The following is a 22,548-nucleotide window of genomic DNA, read 5'->3' as shown; positions in this document are numbered from 1 at the left end:
CTATGAAGGCCGGCACGGCACACGAGGGGGTGAGTGACCAACACCACGCCTGGCTGCCTTTATCTCCCCTGTGGCGATTATTACAAACCACACCAGGTACTAATTTGAGGCCGAGTCGACCTAGGGGATGCCCAGGACCGGTTCAAATAATTGTCACTGGTGTTGGCCGGGTCGCCGGGTTCGTAGCGCAGTGCGCCAACCACTACGCGACCGCTCCCCACACTCACATTGACACACACACTGACATATTGACCCACAATGACACACACAAACACTGATACCATTACACACATAGACTACACTGACCCACGAAGACAATGATCCTCTGTGTAACCTTAACAGACTATCGGGGCAAGAGCTGTTAGCAGGCATCCAATAAGGCCGGAATGGCGAATGAGGGGATGGTATGGCCAGCACCATGCCCAGCCACATTTGTCTCCCCAATGTTTAAACATCGCACCAGGTACTCATTTAAGACTGAGTCGACCTAGGGGAGGTCCAGGACCAGTTCACATTATCGTCAACGATGTTGGCCGTGAGCAGGTATTGAACTCAGGTTGCTGGGTTCATAAGCAGTGTGATAACCACTGCACGATGTTTTGCCCTCACCTGCCTCACTCACCTGTCACACCGTCACGTATTTATCTCACCTGTCCCACTCACCTGTCATGCCAGTAACTGTTGCACCCTCGCCTGTCACCACCCCCACATGCTTGGTGTCAGATCCGGTTGGTTCCAGAGACACGGATCCGAGAGGCACGGCTTGAGACTCAAGTCCAGGAGATGTGGATACAGAAGACTGAATCTCAGGAGACGTGGGCCCTGGAGACTTGAACTCAGGAGGCACGGAGACAGGGGGCTGAACCTCAGGAGACACTAATCCAGGAGATTCGGGTCCAGGTGTGCCTGTTGAGATGTAGGTGTGTCCAAGTGTCCAGGAGGTGTGCGGTGCAGGCCCCGCCATCCCTAACCCCTCCTCCAGGTGCCCACTCCCTGGCTCCAAGCCGGCTCCGTGGGGAGCGGTGGGGGACGCTGTGGGAGATGCAGGCGATGAAAGCGAGGGAGGAAGCGTGGGTGCCTCTGTCGTAGCCCTGCTGCCGCCCTCCAAGCGCCCCCCGACCTTCACCAGGTTAAGATTTTCGCCCTTGAGGTCGATGTTGGCCCCCCGTAAAGCTCCAGGACCCATGTGCTCAGTGGTGAAATCACCGAGGCTAAACTGCACCTGCCTGTGCTCCAGCACCTCTGGCAAGGGCTCAAAGGATTCCCTGTGCTCGTGGTGGCGAGAGTCTGGTCGGGAGTCTGCTGTAAGGCCTCGTGAGGAGGTGTCTCTCGAGGCGTCTGCGAGAGAGTCTGGTGAGGAGTCTGATGGAGAATATCTTGAGGAGTCCGGTAGAAAGTGTGGTAGGAAATCCGGTGGAGAGTCTAGAGTTGGATCGGTTGTGTGGCCTGGTGGAGAGTCTTGTGAGGAGGCTGCTGGTACATTTAATGTGGCACCTGGTAGAGATTCTAATATAAATTTTGGTGGAAACCCTGCTGGAGAGTCTGGTGTGTAGCCTTGTGCAAAGTCTTTTGTGGATTCTGGTCGAAAGTATGGCGGCGTATCTTGTATAAAACCTGCTGTGTAGGCCGGTGGAGACTCTTCTGAAAACCTTGCCGTTTCTCCTCCTGGCTCCGTGCGAACGCTGCTCCGCTCTGCGATGAGATCACCCGTATTCACCGCTCCGTCCACCAACGCCGAGCTTGGTAGCAAGCGCAGCGTCTCCTTGGCGCCGAAGATGCCGCTGAGTCGGCTCAAGTGCCCCTCCGCCGGCGCCGCTGTGGAAGTCGCTGTGGTGGTGGCGGTGGCTACGGCAGTGGAAAATTGCACGGACGACACGTTGTCGTCAAAATCCTCCCTCAGGACGTAGTCCACCGAGAAGCCACTTCCTTCGGCCAAGCCCCTGGGCTCCTTCTCTTTCTCACCGTTTGGGTGCGAGGTCTCTGGAGCTGCACGAGACAGCGAGGAGGGCACGCGGAGGTCGGGGAGCTGAGGAAAGATCCCCGCACCCTCTTCCCCCTGGAGCCTCCATACCAGGTAATCTGCACTTCCCTCTTCCTCATGGGTGCCACCATGATGAAAGTGCAGGGCTCCTCCCACCCCCAGAGTTGAGGTCTCCTCGAGGCCTCGGAGGCCCACTCTGGTTGACGGGGTGGCCCCAGGCGCAGTTAAAGGTGGGACTCGAGGTGGGGTCGGAGGGGAGGCCGTTGTCCTCGCGACCTCGCCTGGATGGTGAGAGGTTCCGTCAACTGCCTCATCTTTCAGGTCCACCTCCCCGTTCACCTCCTCGTTCATCACATTCTCATGCTCCACCACCTCATCTGCCAACTCACCCAACTTACCCAGAATCCACCCCGACCCCTCAATCATCGCCGTCTCGGTGGGGCTGAGGGACTCCGCGTAGGAGGGTGACACAATTGCAGGCCCCCTCTGGATCCCCTCCATTGCTACGGCGATGATGACTGTGGCCTCCTCCCCACTTCCCTCCACGTCCTCGGTGGTCGTTGCTTTCAAAAATCCCGCCTCCCCGAACACCTCCTTCTCCTCCTCCTCCTCCTCCTCCGCTGGATCTGTTTTCACCTCTACTGCCATCTTCTCATGCACCTCCTTGTCCCCTCTGCCCTCTCCTCCATGAGCAACGACTTCAGCGACAGAAGGAGGAGGAACATCGTTTGTCGTGATGGGAGACGTCAACAGATTATCTGTCTGTGTCGGAAAGACGTTGAGCGATGTGGCCCCTTCAGACAGAATCATCACTGCCTCCTCAGGCCTAGGGACAATAACGTCCAGCCCACGGTTGACGTCCGTCATGTCAGGGTTGACCCCCTGCTGACCGAGCGGGAATTCTGCGAGAAACAAAAGAGCGAGAGGTGGATTTAAGCGTCAGCAGCTGCCAAAGTAAAATAGAATCTGTCATCAACAGCTACCGCCATCATTTGGGGAGTCATCATCACCGTAGCTTTGTTAACAAGCCAAGTGATTTCCTACTAAATTAAAAGACTATTTTAAAACTAAACTATTTTTGCTTTACCAGCCAAGGCCCACAAAGCTATATATCTCTTTTTCAGAAGTTTCCTGGCCAAAAGTGAAATCTCAACGAAGTGGCTTAACACATGGACATTTATAACAGCCAAATACTCTAAACGCATGTTGATTGATTCTAAATGTGGAGGGGAAAACCGCAGAATCCGGTGAAAAAAAATCCACGCGACCATGGGGAGAACATGCAGACGCCAAATATACAGGCATCAGGGTTGGGATCGAACCCACGCACTGCATACCAGGGGAGGAAGATAACATCTCACGACCGTGATGTCACTTAAATAAATAAAGTATATCAGTTCAAATTGCATCATCAATTCCCAAGCTTGGGAAAGGCAGTAAAACATGACCATCAGTGTGGGTTCCGTCAAGTGTGGTCTACAGGGGACCTCTCGGCTCACGTGACTCATCTAGAGCTCAAGTCTTGACCATGCTGGAGGGTCTATGATCAAAACATATTTCGCACCGTACCTAGCCAACCGTGTGATGATCAGAGGAGCATGTCATTTCGTTGGGAATCGGACACTTCTTCCCAAGCTGCCATCATTTGGCATCCACTCTCCTGCGATCTGCAGGCTTGAATTTCCAGATTTCTGAATGAAAGGTCACAATGTTGATATCTTCAACGTCAACTCTGGCGTTCCGCAAGGATCTGTTTTTGTCTGCAACACTACTACGTCTTCTTTGTATTTAGTTTGTTGTCCTTTCTCCACACCTCTTATTAGCGCGGTTGACTATGTATAGTGCGAAATAAGTTCAACATACAGTACTTACTGCCCATAGACTAACACTACCATAGACTCAACACTGAATCTCCGATTATCACAGTTGATTACGTACAGTGCAAAATAAGTTCAAAAACACACGTACATCATTAGACCTCCTTTGCAGTACCAAAGTATAATAATAGGGTCTTTACCCTTTTTTTCTGACAACAAAACTGAAACCTTTTTACAAGGAATCATGTCTGCATTAACCACAATACTTGTGGTCAAATGCAAACAAAAAACACACTGATAAGAAATGCATTGACCAAGCCCGATTAATGCATTTGGTTTTTGTATCAATAGAGCAGCGTGAAGTTGCGTGATCCATCTCCTTTGAGGATATCCTTGTCCGATGGGGACGGCATGAAAGCAAGACGCAGGATAACTTAATTGTGAGTATCGTCACAATTTGAATCATTTTTATTACTACTGTCCCCGTGAGACCGTCTCCCTCTAAACCCCAATTCACGGTGCAACTTGAATCATCTATATATAGTCATAATCTACGTATTATTGTCCGTGGGGTTAAAAACATTCGTAGCTATTTCAGTCAAAAGTGAGTTGGGAGAAATGAGGGAGCGACCTACAGTCGGATCTTCCACAGCCTCTTTCACCCACCCCACCGTTGAAATAGGTCGCTGTGCCCCTGAGTGCAGGTGGAGGGGTGGTGGTCATTGCCAGGGTCTCTTCTTCTCTTGCTCACTCCATGGGCAACTCGGGAGTTGGCCCACTCCCCCCCCAACTTCAACGCGATATTTTCAAAAAAGCCAAATGTCGTATTCAAATCCCCACAAATCACTTCCACATGGCACAGTTGTAATTTCCCTACGTGAGGTCCCAGGCTTCACTGCGCCCTGCTCCACAACTCTGTAGCCCATAATGGAGGAGGCCCCGGGTGGCATCGAGGCCAGAGTGTTGAGCCGGCAGGACTGAGAGCCTGGGTTCGAATCTGGGTTTCAGCCACTGCCTGCGATTAAATTGGGCTCTCAAGTGGAGCGAGTTGCTGGTCTCAGCCCGGTCACCAATAACTGCTTTCCTCAAATTAAATTTGGTTACGCATTCAAGGTACACACATGCAGCACTGCCATGCAATGAACATTGCTCCCATAATGCAGGGCGGATGGGGAAACTGCCACCCTGTATTGTGGTGTACCAAATATCGATTGAAGGGATCTCTCCGGTAGCTCTGTGACATCCACTTCTGTGGGGCGCATTCTACAACACAGAGGGTCGCGCTGCCTTGCGAGGGATCCGAAAGGATTCTTCGTCTCACGGACGATGCAACCCTGACAGCATGATCTGAATATAATCCGGGGAGACCGACAGGGACCATGCCAATCACACCGTCATCAACACCAAAGACAAAGCTTCCCCGTATAGCCTACAACAGACTGTTGGGAGCAAGTGCTGTTAGCAAGCAGCACCTATGAAGGCCGGCATGGCACACAGGGGATGCGTGGTCAGCACCACGCCTGGACACCTTTGTTTCCCTAGTAGTGATGTACTCATTTGAGGTTGAGGCAATCTAGGGGAGGCCCACGACCGATTCAGATATTCGTCACTGCTGGTGGCTGTGAGTGGGAATCGAATTCGGGTCGCTGGGTCCGTAGCACAGTGCGCTAACCGCTACACTACCACTCCCCATCATCAACACCAACCACACCTACATCAACATCAACCACACCATCATGAACATCAACGATACCCTTATCAACAACATCATCATCATCTGTTACTTGACGGTGCACCACATTAGTATAAATGAGTTCCGGAGCACCACACTATACCGCAGTTCCAAGGGTCCCCACTCACTTTGCAATGGCCGGGCTAAGCTCCCCTTCTCAAGGTGGGCAGGCTGGGTCCCAGTCAGCTGCCTCCACTGGGTCTCCGGTGGCTCCATCCGGGTCTGAACGGCCTCCATGGTTCCGGCCGTCACAGAGAGATGGGGACTGATCACGCTGAGGATAAACCCACCTTCCACCACGGGCTCTCCCGCCATGACCCCCTTTCTCCACGGTGACCCCCTCTCTCCCGCCATGACCCCCTCTCTCCCCGTCACCCGTTTCACCCACGATGACTCCGGCAGGATCAGCATGGGGCCCTCTGTGACCTCCTCCCGTGGAGCCGGGCTCAGCGTTGCCATGGCTGGACCATCGGGGCCGGCCTCGTCAGCGGCCACTCGGGCCAAATTCCGTGTCGTCGTCGCGGTCATCGCCGTCGTCTCCTCTCGGTCATCTTGGGCCTGGGGGCGACCGATAGGGTCGGACGGTGGAGATGGCGTCAGGGGCATGGGGACAGCAGGGATGGGGGTCTCTGACATGATGGCTCCAGTCGCCGACCCCTCGGGGGAGCCGTCTCCGCTGATGCCGTCCGACCCCACGTCCCCCCCCAGCGCCGTCTCCGCTAGCCTTCGGTCGGCTTGATCAGATTCCACCGTTGGGTGGGCCGCCTGCTCCTGATGATGATGATGATGGGGCAGCTGCCTCAATGTTGTTGTTGTGGTGGTGGTGGCTGCCGTTTCGAGATGGTCGTCATCTGCCTGGGGCCTGTCCCAGCCTCCCATGGGAGAAAATTGGAGCAAACCGGCGTCCTCCACAGTAACGTGCCACTTCTTCTCTGACTCAGCTACCAGGCTCTCGGAAGCCGCTGGCCCCGAGTCCTCGGGTTCACCGACCCCTAATGTCGCTTCCTTGAAGACCCCTCCTCGTCCTCCGGGCCCCAGTGTTGTGGCCGGGACTCCCGTGCGAGGACCTGACCCCTCAAGTGGTCCGTGGAGTCCCCGCGAGTCCCCGGTTCCCAGGGAGGTCACGGAGACCGGGTCCTGGGTGCCACGAGTGGAACTGGGGTCTAAGTTCGAGTGAACGGGTGGCGACGAGGTGGAGGCCTTGTTTTCTGAGAGGAGACATCGTCACCATCACTATCATTATTGCGATCATCTTTACCATCATCGTCATTACAATCATCATCATCAGAGGCAGCATCTTACATCTTAACCCCCACAGCCACACCTCAAGGGCCACCTTTCGCCAAGCGTCCCACTTTCTCCACTACCGATCCCCCTGCCCCTTACTCCCTCTACCCCCGACCTACAGAAGACGCTTGCTCCTCCAATTAGCACGGTCGGCTACATACGGCACAAAAGCAGTTCCACGTGCAAGCTCTACGAATATTCTTCAAGCCCAGGCGTCACCCTTGTGAATGAGTCCCTCTCCTGGCCCTTCACGAGTTCCCACACAGTTACGCAACACAAGCCCGCAACCCCCCCCCTGCACCCCCCCCCCCCCCCCCCCCATGCCTCCCTCACTCCACTGTCTCATACCCCGGTAGCAGTAGACCCCGTAGGGGGTCTCCGGCTCGGGGAAGCCGCTCTGGTCGGGGTGCCGGTGCAGGGTGCGAACGCCGGGCTCCCCGCCGCCGCAGTTGTCACGTGGGCGTGTGATGGGGTAGCGCACGCTGCCGTCAGCGAGCCAGCCGGCGTCGCAGCGGTCCAGGCCGTGGTGGTGCCACGCCGAGTAGAGCTGCCCCACCGTGGCCAGGGAAGCGCCGGCGGCGGCACAGGCGAGCACCGCCGCGGGGAATGGGAGCGTGCCGGCCCGCTCCAGGTAGTAGACCTCGCCTGAAGGGGGGGGGGGAGGGATGGTGGGAGGGAGGTGGCGGCAGGGTCAGTGGCGGGGGGTCGGAGGGATCGGTGGCTCCCGGGGACCGCAGCACTGGAAGTCAATTTGTCAAGGGATGGAGTGGTCAGTGGATCGAGTGGATCTAAGGATTGTTTCGATCATGGATGAAGAGAACGGTGGAACGATTCATTGAAGGATTGGGACATCTGATGATAGAGGCATAGGATCCAGGGATTGAGGCATCGGAGCGTCCAACTGCTAGTTCCAGGTAGGGGTTCTCATTAACATAATTAGCATGGTTGGCTGCGCACGGCGCAAAAGAAGTTCAACGTACCGAGGGGACCTCACCTGTGTGGGAGAAGGGGGTGACGCCGCGGTCAAACTAAACACTAAACTACGAATCATTTTTATTTTACCAGGTAAGGCCCACTAAGCTGCTATGTAGCTATTTTTCAGAAGCGACCTGGCTACCACAAATGATAGCTCAACGAAGTGGCTTATCATGACGTGGACAATTATAGCAGCTGAATACTCTAAATGTGATGTTCATTCTAAACGTGGAGGGGGAAACCGGAGGACCCGAGGAAAAATCCACGGAACTACGGGGAGAGAGACACGTGAACTCCAGGCATCAGGGTCGGGATTGACAACACAACCTCCTGTATACCAGGTGAGGGAGTTAACATCTCGCCTTCAGCGACAGGGATCGAGGGATCAGAGGCTCTCAGGGGACTGCAGGACCGGAGGTCGATTTGCCAAGGGTCGGTGGATCGAGTGGATCTAAGGAATTGTTTAGATTGGGGATGAAGGGAATGGTGGAACTATTATAATTGAAGGATTGAGAAATCAGATGATGGAGGAATATGGGAATTGAAGGGTTCAGGGATTGAGGGATTCGGAGTGTGCAACTGCGAGCTCCAGGTAGAGGACATCACCCGTGTGGTGGAGGGAGGTGATGACGGGGTTAGCGACTGGGATCAAGAGATTGAGTGATGGGAGGATAAGAGGATCTGGGAATCAGTGGATCAGGTGACGGAGGGATTCAGGAATAGTGGAATTGGGATATCTTAACGTAATTTATATAGCGCCTTAATCAAGGCACTTTACACAGAAGTATCAACGGTACACCGTGTAAATGTAATGGTGGAGATGAGGTGAATGAAATAGATGAGAGGAAGCAATGTAGGTGAATCTGTGATGCGTGAATTCAGTGAAAGCAAAATAGATGACAGTAAATGATGATGAATGGATTGAATTAATTAATTGGGTTAATGAGTGATAGCTATGATAATATGAGTGAGGAGTGGAAACTTAGTGAGCGAAGGTGACTGCTTCATGTGGAGCAGGAAGTTTGTTCCAGTGAAGGGGGAGGGCGAGAAGAGAGAAAGAGACAGCGTGGGTTGAGCACCAGGAGGAGGAGGAGGAACAGAGAGAGAGAGAGAGAGACAGTGAAGACTGAGAAGGTAGAGGGTGAGAAGACGACTTCGAAAGATCCAAGAGGGGCAATATATGATGAGCTGGAGATGGAAGGATTGTGAACGCAGGAATCAAGAGGATCAAGAGCTCAAGGAATTGAGAATCTGTCCGATTGAGGGAACAGAAGGTCAAGGCTCAGGGAGATCGAGGATTCAAAGGCAGGGCCGAGAGATTGTTGAGGGATCACGGTATCGGGGGATTAAAGAATTGGGGGTTATGAGGGATCGGGGGATCAAGAGACGGTCGGTCCGAGAGGTCGCAGGGCCCCAGGATCGTACCCTGGTTGTCCCCCGTGTAGCAGTAGGCGTCGTACGTCTCCCAGGGGCTGCGCACTCCATAGGACCGCACCCCGGGACCCCCGCGCAGGTCCCCGTAGCAGCCAGGCCTCGGCACCACCACCGGGTACCTGGGACATGCACGCACGCCGAAACCTGTTCAGCCTGAGTCGACCTAGCGGAGGCCCAGCCCAGGTCTGGACACGAGAGGTGGTGGTGGTGATGGTGGTGGTGACGAAGCGGCACATCGGTGGCGCGTTCACCCAGCTAGTTTGCAAAGGTTCCATGGATCTAACACAGCGACCGCCCTGGTTAACGCTGCACCGTGCGGAACAACCGTAATCATGCGACCACGTGCCGTCTGCCTTGCAGTGGACGTTAACAACCCCCCGTATGACGTCCCCCCCCCTTCTCCTCTTCTTGCCCCAACTCCCAAACTCTCCCTGATACCCTCATCTTCGTTAGGTTGGTTACACTTCCCTTCCCCCGTCACCACCCCCCCCCCCCAACCAGTGGCTACTGATTGCACGCTGCCATCGTTGATGGGGGGCCACTGACCGGACGCTGCCATCGTTAAGCCACCCGGCGTCGCACTGGTGGAGGCCGTCGTGCAGGGCGGCCGACAGCTGCAGGGGGCTCGCCAACACCCCCCCCACTCGCTCACATGCCTCCCGAGCCCCCCGCAAGTTGAGCGCGTAGCGACCCTGGGGGGCCCGGTAATGGAACACCACGCCTGATGGGGGGGGGGGGGGGTGGGGGAGAGGAAGAGGGGGAATTGTGTTATCGCACAGTGATGGTGGTGTAGGTGATGTAGGTAGTGGTGGTGTTAATGGTGGTAGCGATGATGGTGGTAGTGCTCTTGATGGTGGTAGTGGTGGTGGTGTTGATGGTGAACATGATGGTGGTAGTGATGGTATAACAACTACAGGGACATCTCCCTCCTCAGTGTGCCGGGAAAGGTCCTGGCAAGGATTATTCAACATCGCCTTGCCAGGCATGCTGAGGAGAGGCTTGCTGAGCCCCAATGTGGTTTCAGGCCAAAACAGTCCTGCACAGATGCCATATTTTCTGTCCTTCTACAGTAGAGATGTAGGGAATTCCAACAAGACCTACATCTCTGCTTTATTTACCTGGTCAAGGCCTATGATACCATCAATAGGCATGGGCTCTGGGTTGTTCTTCATGCATTCGGAGTCCCTGACTCACTGCTCACAATTCTTAAGGGCCTTCATGATGGTGGGCAAGCCCGGGTAAAACTACGTGGCTGGGAGTCGGAGCCATTCCCTGTTCACCTTGGGGTGCGATAGGGATGTCCTCTGGCTCCCAAATAATTTTACATATTTTTTGACCACGTAGTTTGTGAAGCCTTTTATGACTGTACCGGAGGAATCTCCATCTGATACAAATACAATGGGAGGCTGATCGATGCCCAGGTGCAGTCAAGGGATAGCTCCCTATCGGTCAACCATGTTATGTATTCTGATGATCTGGTGATTGCTGCTCACTCAGAGGAGGAGTTGGAGGCACTGCTGCTGAACCTGGAGCGTGCGACTAAGAGCCCCACCAAAAATAAGCACCTGCCTCAGTATTTTGTGCCATCAAACACTCCACCTACCCAATTCCCCATTGGTGATAGGGCAGTTGTGGAGAGAGTGGAGAGTTTTCCATACCTGGGCAGTGTGCTTGTGACCAGCTCCGGTTTGACAGCAGAGGTCTCGCTCCGAATTAGTCGAGCGGCATTATCTTTTCATCGGATGCTTAACACTGTGTGGAAGCGACCCGATCTGTCGCTCCACACGAACTTTGGGTCTTTCGGCCATGGTCATGCGCTCCCTTCTTTTTGCTTGCGAAACGTGGACCCCCTTAATGGAACATCTTCGCCGGTTAGAAACATTTAGGCTGGCCTGCATACGATCCATCCAAGGTTTAATCAGGCTGGATTGCGTGAGGAGCTCACAAATCCTTGAAAGATCTGGGCAAAGTCTCATCGGTGAGCTCCTACGGCAAGCACGGCTGCGTTGGCTGGGTCATGTAGCCCGCATGCCCAGCGAATGCATGCCTAAACAGCTTGTGTTCAGCCGAATAGAGGCGGGGCTAAACAGGTGTGGTACCGGCTATAGAAGAGATGAAGTGATGTGGTACAAGAGGATGTGGGGCTGAGTGGACTTTCCGATGACTGGTACCAACAGTGTCAAGATCGGCCTCCAAGGAGGAGGCTCGTGAGGGACGCTACTGGGAAGTTGGAGGCAGTCGCTCTCCAGCAACAATGGAAGGCAGAGGAGCGACGCTCACATCAATGAGCGGAGCGTCGGGCGGCTAAAGCACAGCAAGTTGTCACAGTAGGGGGCACAGGTGGTGCATCAGCCACTCATCTCAGTCAGTCAACCCATGGCACCTGGGTCTGTCCTGTAACCTGCCAGCGGGTGTTCAACACTTCATGTCGCATTAAAGTGCACTTAGGCTGGCACAAGCGCCGTGGTGACGTCACCGCCACTTAGTGGCGAATGGCGGTTGTTGATGTTTGTGTTGATGGTGGAGGTGATGGTGGTAGTGGTGGTGTTGATGGTGATGTTGAATGTGGTAGTGGGCTGTTGATGGTGGTTTTGATGGTGGTAATGGTGGTGTTGATGGTGGAGGTGATGGTGGAGGTGATGGTGGTGTTGATGGTGGAGGTGATGGTGGTAGTGGTGGTGTTAATGGTGGAGGTGATAGTGGTCGTGGTGGTGTTGATGGTGGTGTGAATGGTGGCAATGGTGGTGTTAATGGTGGAGATGGTGGTGGTCATGGTGGTGTTGATGATAGTGGAGATGCCGGGCGTGGTGCTGAGCTGGTCTTCATAGCTGCTACATGGCTAACATCACTTGCCCCAACAGTCTGTCAGGCTATATGGGGGATCTTGATTTAAAGCTTTCGTGACTACAGGGATTCATATTCTTGGTTCTTTCGGTAAAGTCACGTAGAAGGGAAATAATAAAATAATATTTATATTATTGTTTTATATTAATATTATTTTATTATTTCCCTTCTACGTGACTTTACCGAAAGAACCAAGTATATGGGGGATATTTGTCTTTGGTGATGCTAATAGTAGAGGTAGTGGTGGCGTTGGTGATGATAATAGAGGTGGTGGTGGTGTTGATGGTGGTGGAGGTGGTAGTGGTGTTGACAATGGTGGTGGTGGTGGTGGTTGTGGAGGTCGTGGTGGTGATGTGGCCGTGTTATTGATGATGGTTGTGGTGCTGACGCTAATAATAGTGATGACGCTACTGCTGCTGCTGCGTTTGATGCAAGTGGTCATGATGGCGATCATGTGGCTTGTGCTGATGATGACGCTGCTACAGGTGATGATGGTCGTTGTGCTGGATTGATGATGATGCAACTTATGATCCTCATGATGTTGCTGCTGTAACTGATGCTAATGTTGATGCTGTAACTAATGTTGCTAGTGACGATGCTACCGATATTGGTGATGCAACCAATGTTGCCATCAATGATGCTTCTACTGACACTTCTGATGATGATGCTACTACTGATGCTGATGAGACTTCTGCTGATGATGCTGCTGCTACTGCTGATGCTGCTACTGATGATGATGCTACTGCTGCTGCTACAGATGCTGCTGTTACTGATGATGATGCTACTACTGATGCGGCTGCTACTGCTGTTGATGATGTTGCCGCTGATGATGATGCTGCTGCTACTGCTACTGATGATGCTGCTGCCGATGATGAATCTACGAATGATGACGCTGCCCCCCCCCCCGCCCCTTTCCCCCACACCCCCTCCCCTACCTTCCACGTATAGCCTCACGGCCCTCTTCAGGTCCTCTAGGCCCATCATGGCCTCGCAGAGGTAGAGCCCTCGGTCCCCGTCCCGGAGATCCCCCAGAGCCAGGGACCCGTCCCGGGGGTCCGTGGCGAACGCGGGGAGGGAGGCGCGCCCCTCGTAGGCGGGGGCCACCGCCTCGCGACTCCCCGCCGCCGCCGCCACCGCCGCGGGCAGCGGCCCCCCGCCACGCTCGCGGCTCAGCAGGGTCCACTTGACGCGGGGCAGCAGGGGCAGCCTCTCCTCCGCGGAGGGCGGTGGCAGCGGGGGCACGGGGCAGGGCAGCAGCGCGGAGCCCGAGAGGGACGCTCGCACCTCCACCACGGGCAGCCACGCCGCCGAGACGGAGCCTGGGAGAGCCGCGTTGGGGATGGGAGACACGGGGGGGGGTGGGGGGTCGGACGGGGTCGGGGGAGGATGGGAGACACGGGGGGGGATGGGGGGTCGGACGGGGTCGGGGGGTCGGGGGGGGATGGGGATGGGGGAGATGGAAGTCAGAGGGGCATGGGGGGGGTCACAGGAATCCACTACCTGACTAACTAATTAATTAGAATCAGAATCTGCATTGAAATTGTAGGAATCCGGTGAACTATGAAGCTCTTCTGCACAGCAATGAATTGCCACTGTGAAGGTGCCGCCGCGGCTGGCAGAAGCGTCTCCACCGAAGGGAGCTGTGGGGCCCGTGTGGTCTCCCCGTCCACGCCAGTCACACCAGTAGTGGTGCCCACACCCGACGTGTCCATCGATGATTTTGGGGCCCAGCATCAATGACAACACAACACCGGTGCGATGCGTAAAGAGGGTGGATGTTAGGGAGCGTTCTCGCAGCGGTTAGCGCGCGGCGATACGAACCCCGCGACCCAAGTTGGATTCCCGCTCACGGCCAACACCGGTTATGATTATTTGAAACTGGTCCTGGGTTTCCCCTAGGTCGACTCCGCCTCCAAATGAGTACCTGCTGTGGTGTGTAGCAAACATCGCCACTCGGAGCACAGAGGCAGCCGGGCCAGCTGTTCGCCACCCACCACGTCGTGTCAGAGGTCGCAATCGGGTACCCGATACCCGTACCCTACCCGATACCCGGCAACCCGTACCCGGCCGGGTACGGGTACCTGTACTCGGCCGGGTACGGATACGGGTACCCGTTTGCGACCCTGGTGCGGCCGGGTACGGGTAAGGAATCAAAACCCGTTTGCGACCTCTGCGTCGAACGGTACTTGCCCCAAATCTGCTCAGGCTACACGGGGAATCTTTGTCTTGGAGGGGGGGGGGAGTCCCCACCCCTCCCCCCCACCCTGTGGATGCACGACACTGCAGCCCAGGACACGCTCGGACACGCGCTGAGTGGCACCCACGCTGCGCGAGAGAAGCGGTGACGACGACGAGGATGAAGATGTTGGCCCAGGTCGCCGCTGCTGCCTCAGCTGTGCGAGGCCCCGCCATGTCTCGCTGAGTCTGGGAAAGAGTCGGGAGGGGCGGGGGGCATGTTGGATTTATTTTGCAATATACGTAGCCAACCGTGATAATCGTAGGTGCAGTGTTGAGTTTATGGGAGTTTATGGGCAGTGTTGCATCTATGTGTAATATGAGGATATATCCGGCTCACTGACGTATCACAACTCGTTATGGTGATTGGCTCTGCCGGTCCTGGTTTACAGCCAATGGAGGGAGGCCTGGGGGCATGGCCCTGACGTGATGGAAAGGTGACAGCTATCAGGATTGGTTCTGCTGGCTTTGGCCACAGCCAATGGGGAGATGAGTTAGGGGCGTGGTCCCGGGCGCTGATGAGGGAGCCTGGAAGATTCCATGCTGGCTAACGAGGATTGGCGGAAACGTACCACATGACCCGGGTATTAAATAGGGGTGGAGACGAACGACACGTGGTCAGAACGGGAACGAACAGAGGAAGGGGGCCACACGGGAGCGGGGCTCCGAGTTGCCACGTGGCAGTGCGTCTGTCTCTCTATCTGTCCCTCTCACGCTGCCTATCAGCAGTGTGAAGTAAATGTAACATAAGTTGAATAAAAGACGGATTCCAGAAGTCGTCTCAACGAGCTTTATTACATATGGGTAGTGTTGAGTCTATGGGTAGTGTTGAGTCTATGGGTAGTGTTGAATCTATGAGCAGTGTTGAATCTATGGGAAGTGCTGAATCTCCATAAGAGTTTTTTTTTGGGTTAGATCGCGTAAATCTATAAATGTGTCGTAAAACCCGCCACCACCCGACACAGCCAACTCGTAAGGGTTGTCACGTAAACAGAACGTGGCCAATTCGTCACTAGTACAGCACTAACTGGTGGAGAGCCAAGCCACAACGTTTACAATCTGACTAGTTGGCTGTGTCGGGTGGTGTCGGGTTTTAACGACACATTTATATATTTATGCGATCTAACCCAAAAAAAAGCCTCTATTATGGATGATATTGGTCGAGAAAGCCTACGTGTTGAAGTGTTGAATCTATGGGTAGTGTTAGTTTATGGACAGTATCTATGTATGTTGAACTTCTTTCGCACGGTACGTAGCCAACCGTGCTAAATTGGAGGCGACGTTTCAGGCACGTGGCCTGCAAGCATTAGGGCATTAGTCTGCTGCCAGGAGGGGGGGAGCGATGTTGCCGCTGCTGCTCCTGCTGCTGCGTGTGATCCCGATCGAATCGGTTCGCGAGTCACGACACCTGATGATGAGTTACTCCCACAGTCAGGGCCCGCGGGGGTGGGGGGGAGGGGGGTATCGATCCGCGTGAGGCCCGATGAGATCGTTCATTCGCGGTGACATTTTTTGTTTGAAATTTGGCAAAATGTTGAACCTCGACGGCGCCTGCTGCGTCACGCAACTTGGGGCCTCGCTCCTGGCGAACGGCGTCACGGGGTCTTTAACGTCCCCGGTTGTAGCACGGCGGGTGGGGCGGGGGGGCTACAGAAGCAGCAGCAGCAACGGTGCAGACACCACGTGACGAGCACTAATTACTGCTAATTGGCTGCTGTCAGGTCGAGCTACCCCGACTGCCCCCCCCCCACACTCCCTGCCCCCCCCACACTCCCTGCCCCCCACACTCCCTGCCCCCCACTTCCCCACGCTCCCTGCCCCCCCTCCCCACACTCCCTGCCCCCCACACTCCCTGCCCCCCACTTCTCCACGCTCCCTGCCCCCCCTCCCCACGCTCCCTGCCCCCCCTCCCCACGCTCCCTGCCCCCCACACTCCCTGCCCCCCACACTCCCTGGCCCCCACACTCCCTGCCCCCCACTTCTCCACGCTCCCTGCCCCCCCTCCCCACACTCCCTGCCCCCCCTCCCCACGCTCCCTGCCCCCCCTCCCCACACTCCCTGCCCCGCACTTCTCCCTCCCTGCCCCCCCTCCCCACGCTCCCTGCCCCCCACTTCCCCTCGACCTCCCTGCGGGGGGGGGGGTCTCTCCGCGCTTTCATTCTCTGCCAGGAGCCGCGCAGTTAAGCCGGGGGGGGGCACGCCGGGTGGCGAGATCGCACTGTGCAGCAACTCGTTTCGTGTGTCCCTGGGGCGTGTTAGTTCCTAATCGCTTGTGCCTCAACAGTGCAGAGAATGGCGATCATTCCCCACAAACTTTGCTTTTGTGACCAGCACAGTGATAATTTGAAATGTACATATTTTCAATGAGAAAACGGGCGAATTTGTGTCTTTTCCTTCACGTAAAGTCAGAAAACAACAACATATTAATCAAAATTGACATGTATTTACACTGAAGTAATACAAAAATTACTACATAGTGTTACTAGTGCCGTGACGCCCTCCACCATCGAGGCCGCCGCTGATTACACCTCTACGCGCACGACATCACCATCATCACCATAGCTATCGATCTTATAGTCATCATGACCATCATCACCATCACCATCATCACCATCGCTATCGATCTTATAGTCATCATGACCATCATCCATCATCGCTATCGATCTTATAGTCATCATGACCATCATCACCATAGCTATTGATCTTATAGTCATCATGACCATCATCACCATCGCTATCGATCTTATAGTCATCATGACCATCATCACCATCGCTATCGATCTTATAGTCATCATGACCATCATCACCATCGCTATCGATCTTATCATCATCACCATCACCATCATCACCATCGCTATCGATCTTATAGTCATCATGACCATCATCCATCATCGCTATCGATCTTATAGTCATCATGACCATCACCATCATCGCTATCGATCTTAAAGTCATCATGACCATCATCACCATCGCTATCGATCTTATTGTCATCATGACTATCATCACCATCGCTATCGATCTTATCATCATCACCATCACCATCATCACCATCGCTATCGATCTTATAGTCATCATGACCATCATCCATCATCGCTATCGATCTTATCATCATCACCGTCACCATCATCACCATCGCTATCGATCTTATAGTCATCATGACCATCATCACCATCGCTATCGATCTTATCATCATCACCGTCACCATCATCACCATCGCTATCGATCTTATAGTCATCATGACCATCATCACCATCGCTATCGATCTTATAGTCATCATGACCATCACTATAGATCTTATTGTCATCACGACCATCATCATCACCATCATCGCTATCGATCTTAGAGTCATCATGACCATCATGCCCATCACCATCATCACTATCGATCTTATTGTCATCACGACCATCATCATCATCACCATCGCTATCGATCTTAGAGTCATCATGACCATCATCACCATCATCACTATCGATCTTATTGTCATCACGACCATCATCATTATCACCATCGCTATCGATCTTAGAGTCATCATGACCATCACCATCATTGCTATCGATCTTATTGTCATCATGACCATCATCATCCAGCATCGCTATCGATCTTATAGTCATCACGACCATCATCATCACCATGATATTATCACACCATCATCACGATCATCAATATCGGGCATTTGTCGATCCATTGCTGTCACCGTGGTTCGCCTGCACTGCGCTACGAACCCGGTGACCAGAGTTCGATTCCTGCTCACGGCCAACAGCGATGCCGTCCCTAGGTCTGCTCAGCCTTAAATGTGCGTGCAGCCCCACGATAACTCGGAAGTCTTGGGGCTCGGCGAGACTTTCCTGAGTAAACTTGCTGACTCGTGAACAGTGGTGGACACTGTAATGATGATGGACACTGTAATGATGATGAACACTGTAATGATGATGAACACTGTAATGATGATGAACACTGTAATGATGATGGACACTGTAATGATGATGGACACTGTAATGATGATGGACACTGTAATGATGATGGACACTGTAATGATGATGGACACTGTAATGATGATGAACACTGTAATGATGATGAACACTGTAATGATGATGGACACTGTAATGATGATGGACACTGTAATGATGATGGACACTGTAATGATGATGAACACTGTAATGATGATGAACACTGTAATGATGATGAACACTGTAATGATGATGAACACTGTAATGATGATGAACACTGTAATGATGATGGACACTGTAATGATGATGGACACTGTAATGATGATGGACACTGTAATGATGATGAACACTGTAATGATGATGAACACTGTAATGATGATGAACACTGTAATGATGATGAACACTGTAATGATGATGAACACTGTAATGATGATGGACACTGTAATGATGATGAACACTGTAATGATGATGGACACTGTAATGATGATGAACACTGTAATGATGATGAACACTGTAATGATGATGAACACTGTAATGATGATGAACACTGTAATGATGATGGACACTGTAATGATGATGGACACTGTAATGATGATGAACACTGTAATGATGATGAACACTGTAATGATGATGAACACTGTAATGATGATGGACACTGTAATGATGATGGACACTGTAATGATGATGAACACTGTAATGATGATGAACACTGTAATGATGATGAACACTGTAAGATGATGAACACTGTAATGATGATGAACACTGTAATGATGATGAACACTCCGTGTACTCACGGGCAATGCTGACGTGACAAGGGAACGCGTTCGCGGACTCACCCACTCACCATGACACTCCCCCCACTCACCATGACACTCCCCCACTCACCATCACACTCACCCACTCACCATGACACTCCCCCACTCACCATGACACTCACCCACTCACCATCACACTCACCCACTCACCATGACACTCACCCCACTCACCATGACACTCCCCCACTCACCATGACACTCCCCCACTCACCATGACACTCCCCCACTCACCATCACACTCACCCACTCACCATGACACTCCCCCACTCACCATGACACTCACCCACTCACCATCACACTCACCCACTCACCATGACACTCACCCACTCACCATGACACTCCCCCACTCACCATGACACTCACCCACTCACCATGACACTCCCCCACTCACCATGACACTCACCCACTCACCATGACACTCACCCACTCACCATGACACTCACCCACTCACCATGACACTCACCCACTCACCATGACACTCCCCCACTCACCATGACACTCACCCACTCACCATGACACTCACCCACTCACCATGACACTCCCCCACTCACCATGACACTCACCCACTCACCATGACACTCACCCACTCACCATGACACTCACCCACTCACCATGACACTCACCCACTCACCATGACACTCACCCACTCACCATGACACTCACCCACTCACCATGACACTCCCCCACTCACCATCACACTCACCCACTCACCATGACATTCCCCCACTCACCATGACACTCACCCACTCACCATGACACTCACCCACTCACCATGACACTCACCCACTCACCATGACACTCCCCCACTCACCATCACACTCACCCACTCACCATGACACTCCCCCACTCACCATGACACTCACCCACTCACCATGACACTCACCCACTCACCATGACACTCACCCACTCACCATCAGACACTCCACTCACCATGACACTCACCATGACACTCACCCACTCACCATGACACTCACCCACTCACCATGACACTCACCCACTCACCATGACACTCACCCACTCACCATGACACTCCCCCACTCACCATGACACTCACCCACTCACCATGACACTCCCCCACTCACCATGACACTCACCCCACTCACCATGACACTCCCCCACTCACCATGACACTCACCCACTCACCATGACACTCACCCACTCACCATGACACTCACCCACTCACCATGACACTCCCCCACTCACCATGACACTCACCCACTCACCATGACACTCACCCACTCACCATGACACTCCCCCACTCACCATGACACTCACCCACTCACCATGACACTCCCCCACTCACCATGACACTCACCCACTCACCATGACACTGCCCCCACTCACCATGACACTCCCCCACTCACCATGACACTCCCCCACTCACCATGACACTCCCCCACTCACCATGACACTCCCCCACTCACCATGACACTCCCCCACTCACCATGACACTCCCCCACTCACCATCACACTCACCCACTCACCATCACACTCACCCACTCACCATGACACTCCCCCACTCACCATGACACTCCCCCACTCACCATCACACTCACCCACTCACCATGACACTCCCCCACTCACCATGACACTCACCCACTCACCATCACACTCACCCACTCACCATGACACTCACCCACTCACCATGACACTCCCCCACTCACCATGACACTCACCCACTCACCATGACACTCCCCCACTCACCATGACACTCACCCACTCACCATGACACTCACCCACTCACCATGACACTCACCCACTCACCATGACACTCACCCACTCACCATGACACTCCCCCACTCACCATCACACTCACCCACTCACCATGACACTCACCCACTCACCATGACACTCACCCACTCACCATGACACTCCCCCACTCACCATGACACTCACCCACTCACCATGACACTCACCCACTCACCATGACACTCACCCACTCACCATGACACTCACCCACTCACCATGACACTCACCCACTCACCATGACACTCCCCCACTCACCATCACACTCACCCACTCACCATGACACTCCCCCACTCACCATGACACTCACCCACTCACCATGACACTCACCCACTCACCATGACACTCACCCACTCACCATGACACTCCCCCACTCACCATCACACTCACCCACTCACCATGACACTCCCCCACTCACCATGACACTCACCCACTCACCATGACACTCACCCACTCACCATGACACTCACCCACTCACCATGACACTCACCCACTCACCATGACACTCACCATGACACTCACCCACTCACCATGACACTCACCCACTCACCATGACACTCACCCACTCACCATGACACTCACCCACTCACCATGACACTCCCCCACTCACCATGACACTCACCCACTCACCATGACACTCCCCCACTCACCATGACACTCACCCCACTCACCATGACACTCCCCCACTCACCATGACACTCACCCACTCACCATGACACTCACCCACTCACCATGACACTCACCCACTCACCATGACACTCCCCCACTCACCATGACACTCACCCACTCACCATGACACTCACCCACTCACCATGACACTCCCCCACTCACCATGACACTCACCCACTCACCATGACACTCCCCCACTCACCATGACACTCACCCACTCACCATGACACTCCCCCACTCACCATGACACTCCCCCACTCACCATGACACTCCCCCACTCACCATGACACTCCCCCACTCACCATGACACTCCCCCACTCACCATGACACTCCCCCACTCACCATGACACTCCCCCACTCACCATCACACTCACCCACTCACCATCACACTCACCCACTCACCATGACACTCCCCCACTCACCATGACACTCCCCCACTCACCATGACACTCACCCACTCACCATGACACTCACCCACTCACCATGACACTCCCCCACTCACCATGACACTCACCCACTCACCATGACACTCACCCACTCACCATGACACTCACCCACTCACCATGACACTCACCCACTCACCATGACACTCACCCACTCACCATGACACTCCCCCACTCACCATCACACTCACCCACTCACCATGACACTCCCCCACTCACCATGACACTCACCCACTCACCATGACACTCACCCACTCACCATGACACTCACCCACTCACCATGACACTCACCCACTCACCATGACACTCACCATGACACTCACCCACTCACCATGACACTCACCCACTCACCATGACACTCACCCACTCACCATGACACTCACCCACTCACCATGACACTCCCCCACTCACCATGACACTCACCCACTCACTATGACACTCCCCCACTCACCATGACACTCACCCCACTCACCATGACACTCCCCCACTCACCATGACACTCACCCACTCACCATGACACTCACCCACTCACCATGACACTCACCCACTCACCATGACACTCCCCCACTCACCATGACACTCACCCACTCACCATGACACTCACCCACTCACCATGACACTCC

The 22,548-nt window shown here is 54.0% G+C and overlaps 1 protein-coding gene across 1 annotated transcript in view; it reads right to left on the bottom strand.

The window, feature by feature from the left end:
* The window catches only part of LOC144736152 (neurocan core protein-like), a 57,590-nt gene that overhangs the window by 11,108 nt on the left and 23,934 nt on the right, over positions 1-22,548 (bottom strand). Inside the window, 7 exon segments of the mRNA XM_078618738.1 lie at positions 664-2,883; positions 5,659-6,738; positions 7,166-7,462; positions 9,218-9,345; positions 9,773-9,947; positions 13,006-13,389; positions 14,334-14,494. Coding sequence (XP_078474864.1) covers positions 664-2,883; positions 5,659-6,738; positions 7,166-7,462; positions 9,218-9,345; positions 9,773-9,947; positions 13,006-13,389; positions 14,334-14,494 — 4,445 coding nt within the window.

This window comes from Lampetra planeri, chromosome 59, assembly GCF_965212315.1.
Source record: "Lampetra planeri chromosome 59, kcLamPlan1.2.h2, whole genome shotgun sequence".
In the NCBI taxonomy this organism is placed as follows: Eukaryota; Metazoa; Chordata; class Hyperoartia; order Petromyzontiformes; family Petromyzontidae; genus Lampetra; species Lampetra planeri.
Note: the sequence above shows the minus strand (reverse complement) of the source record. Positions and strands in the feature narration are given on the sequence as shown.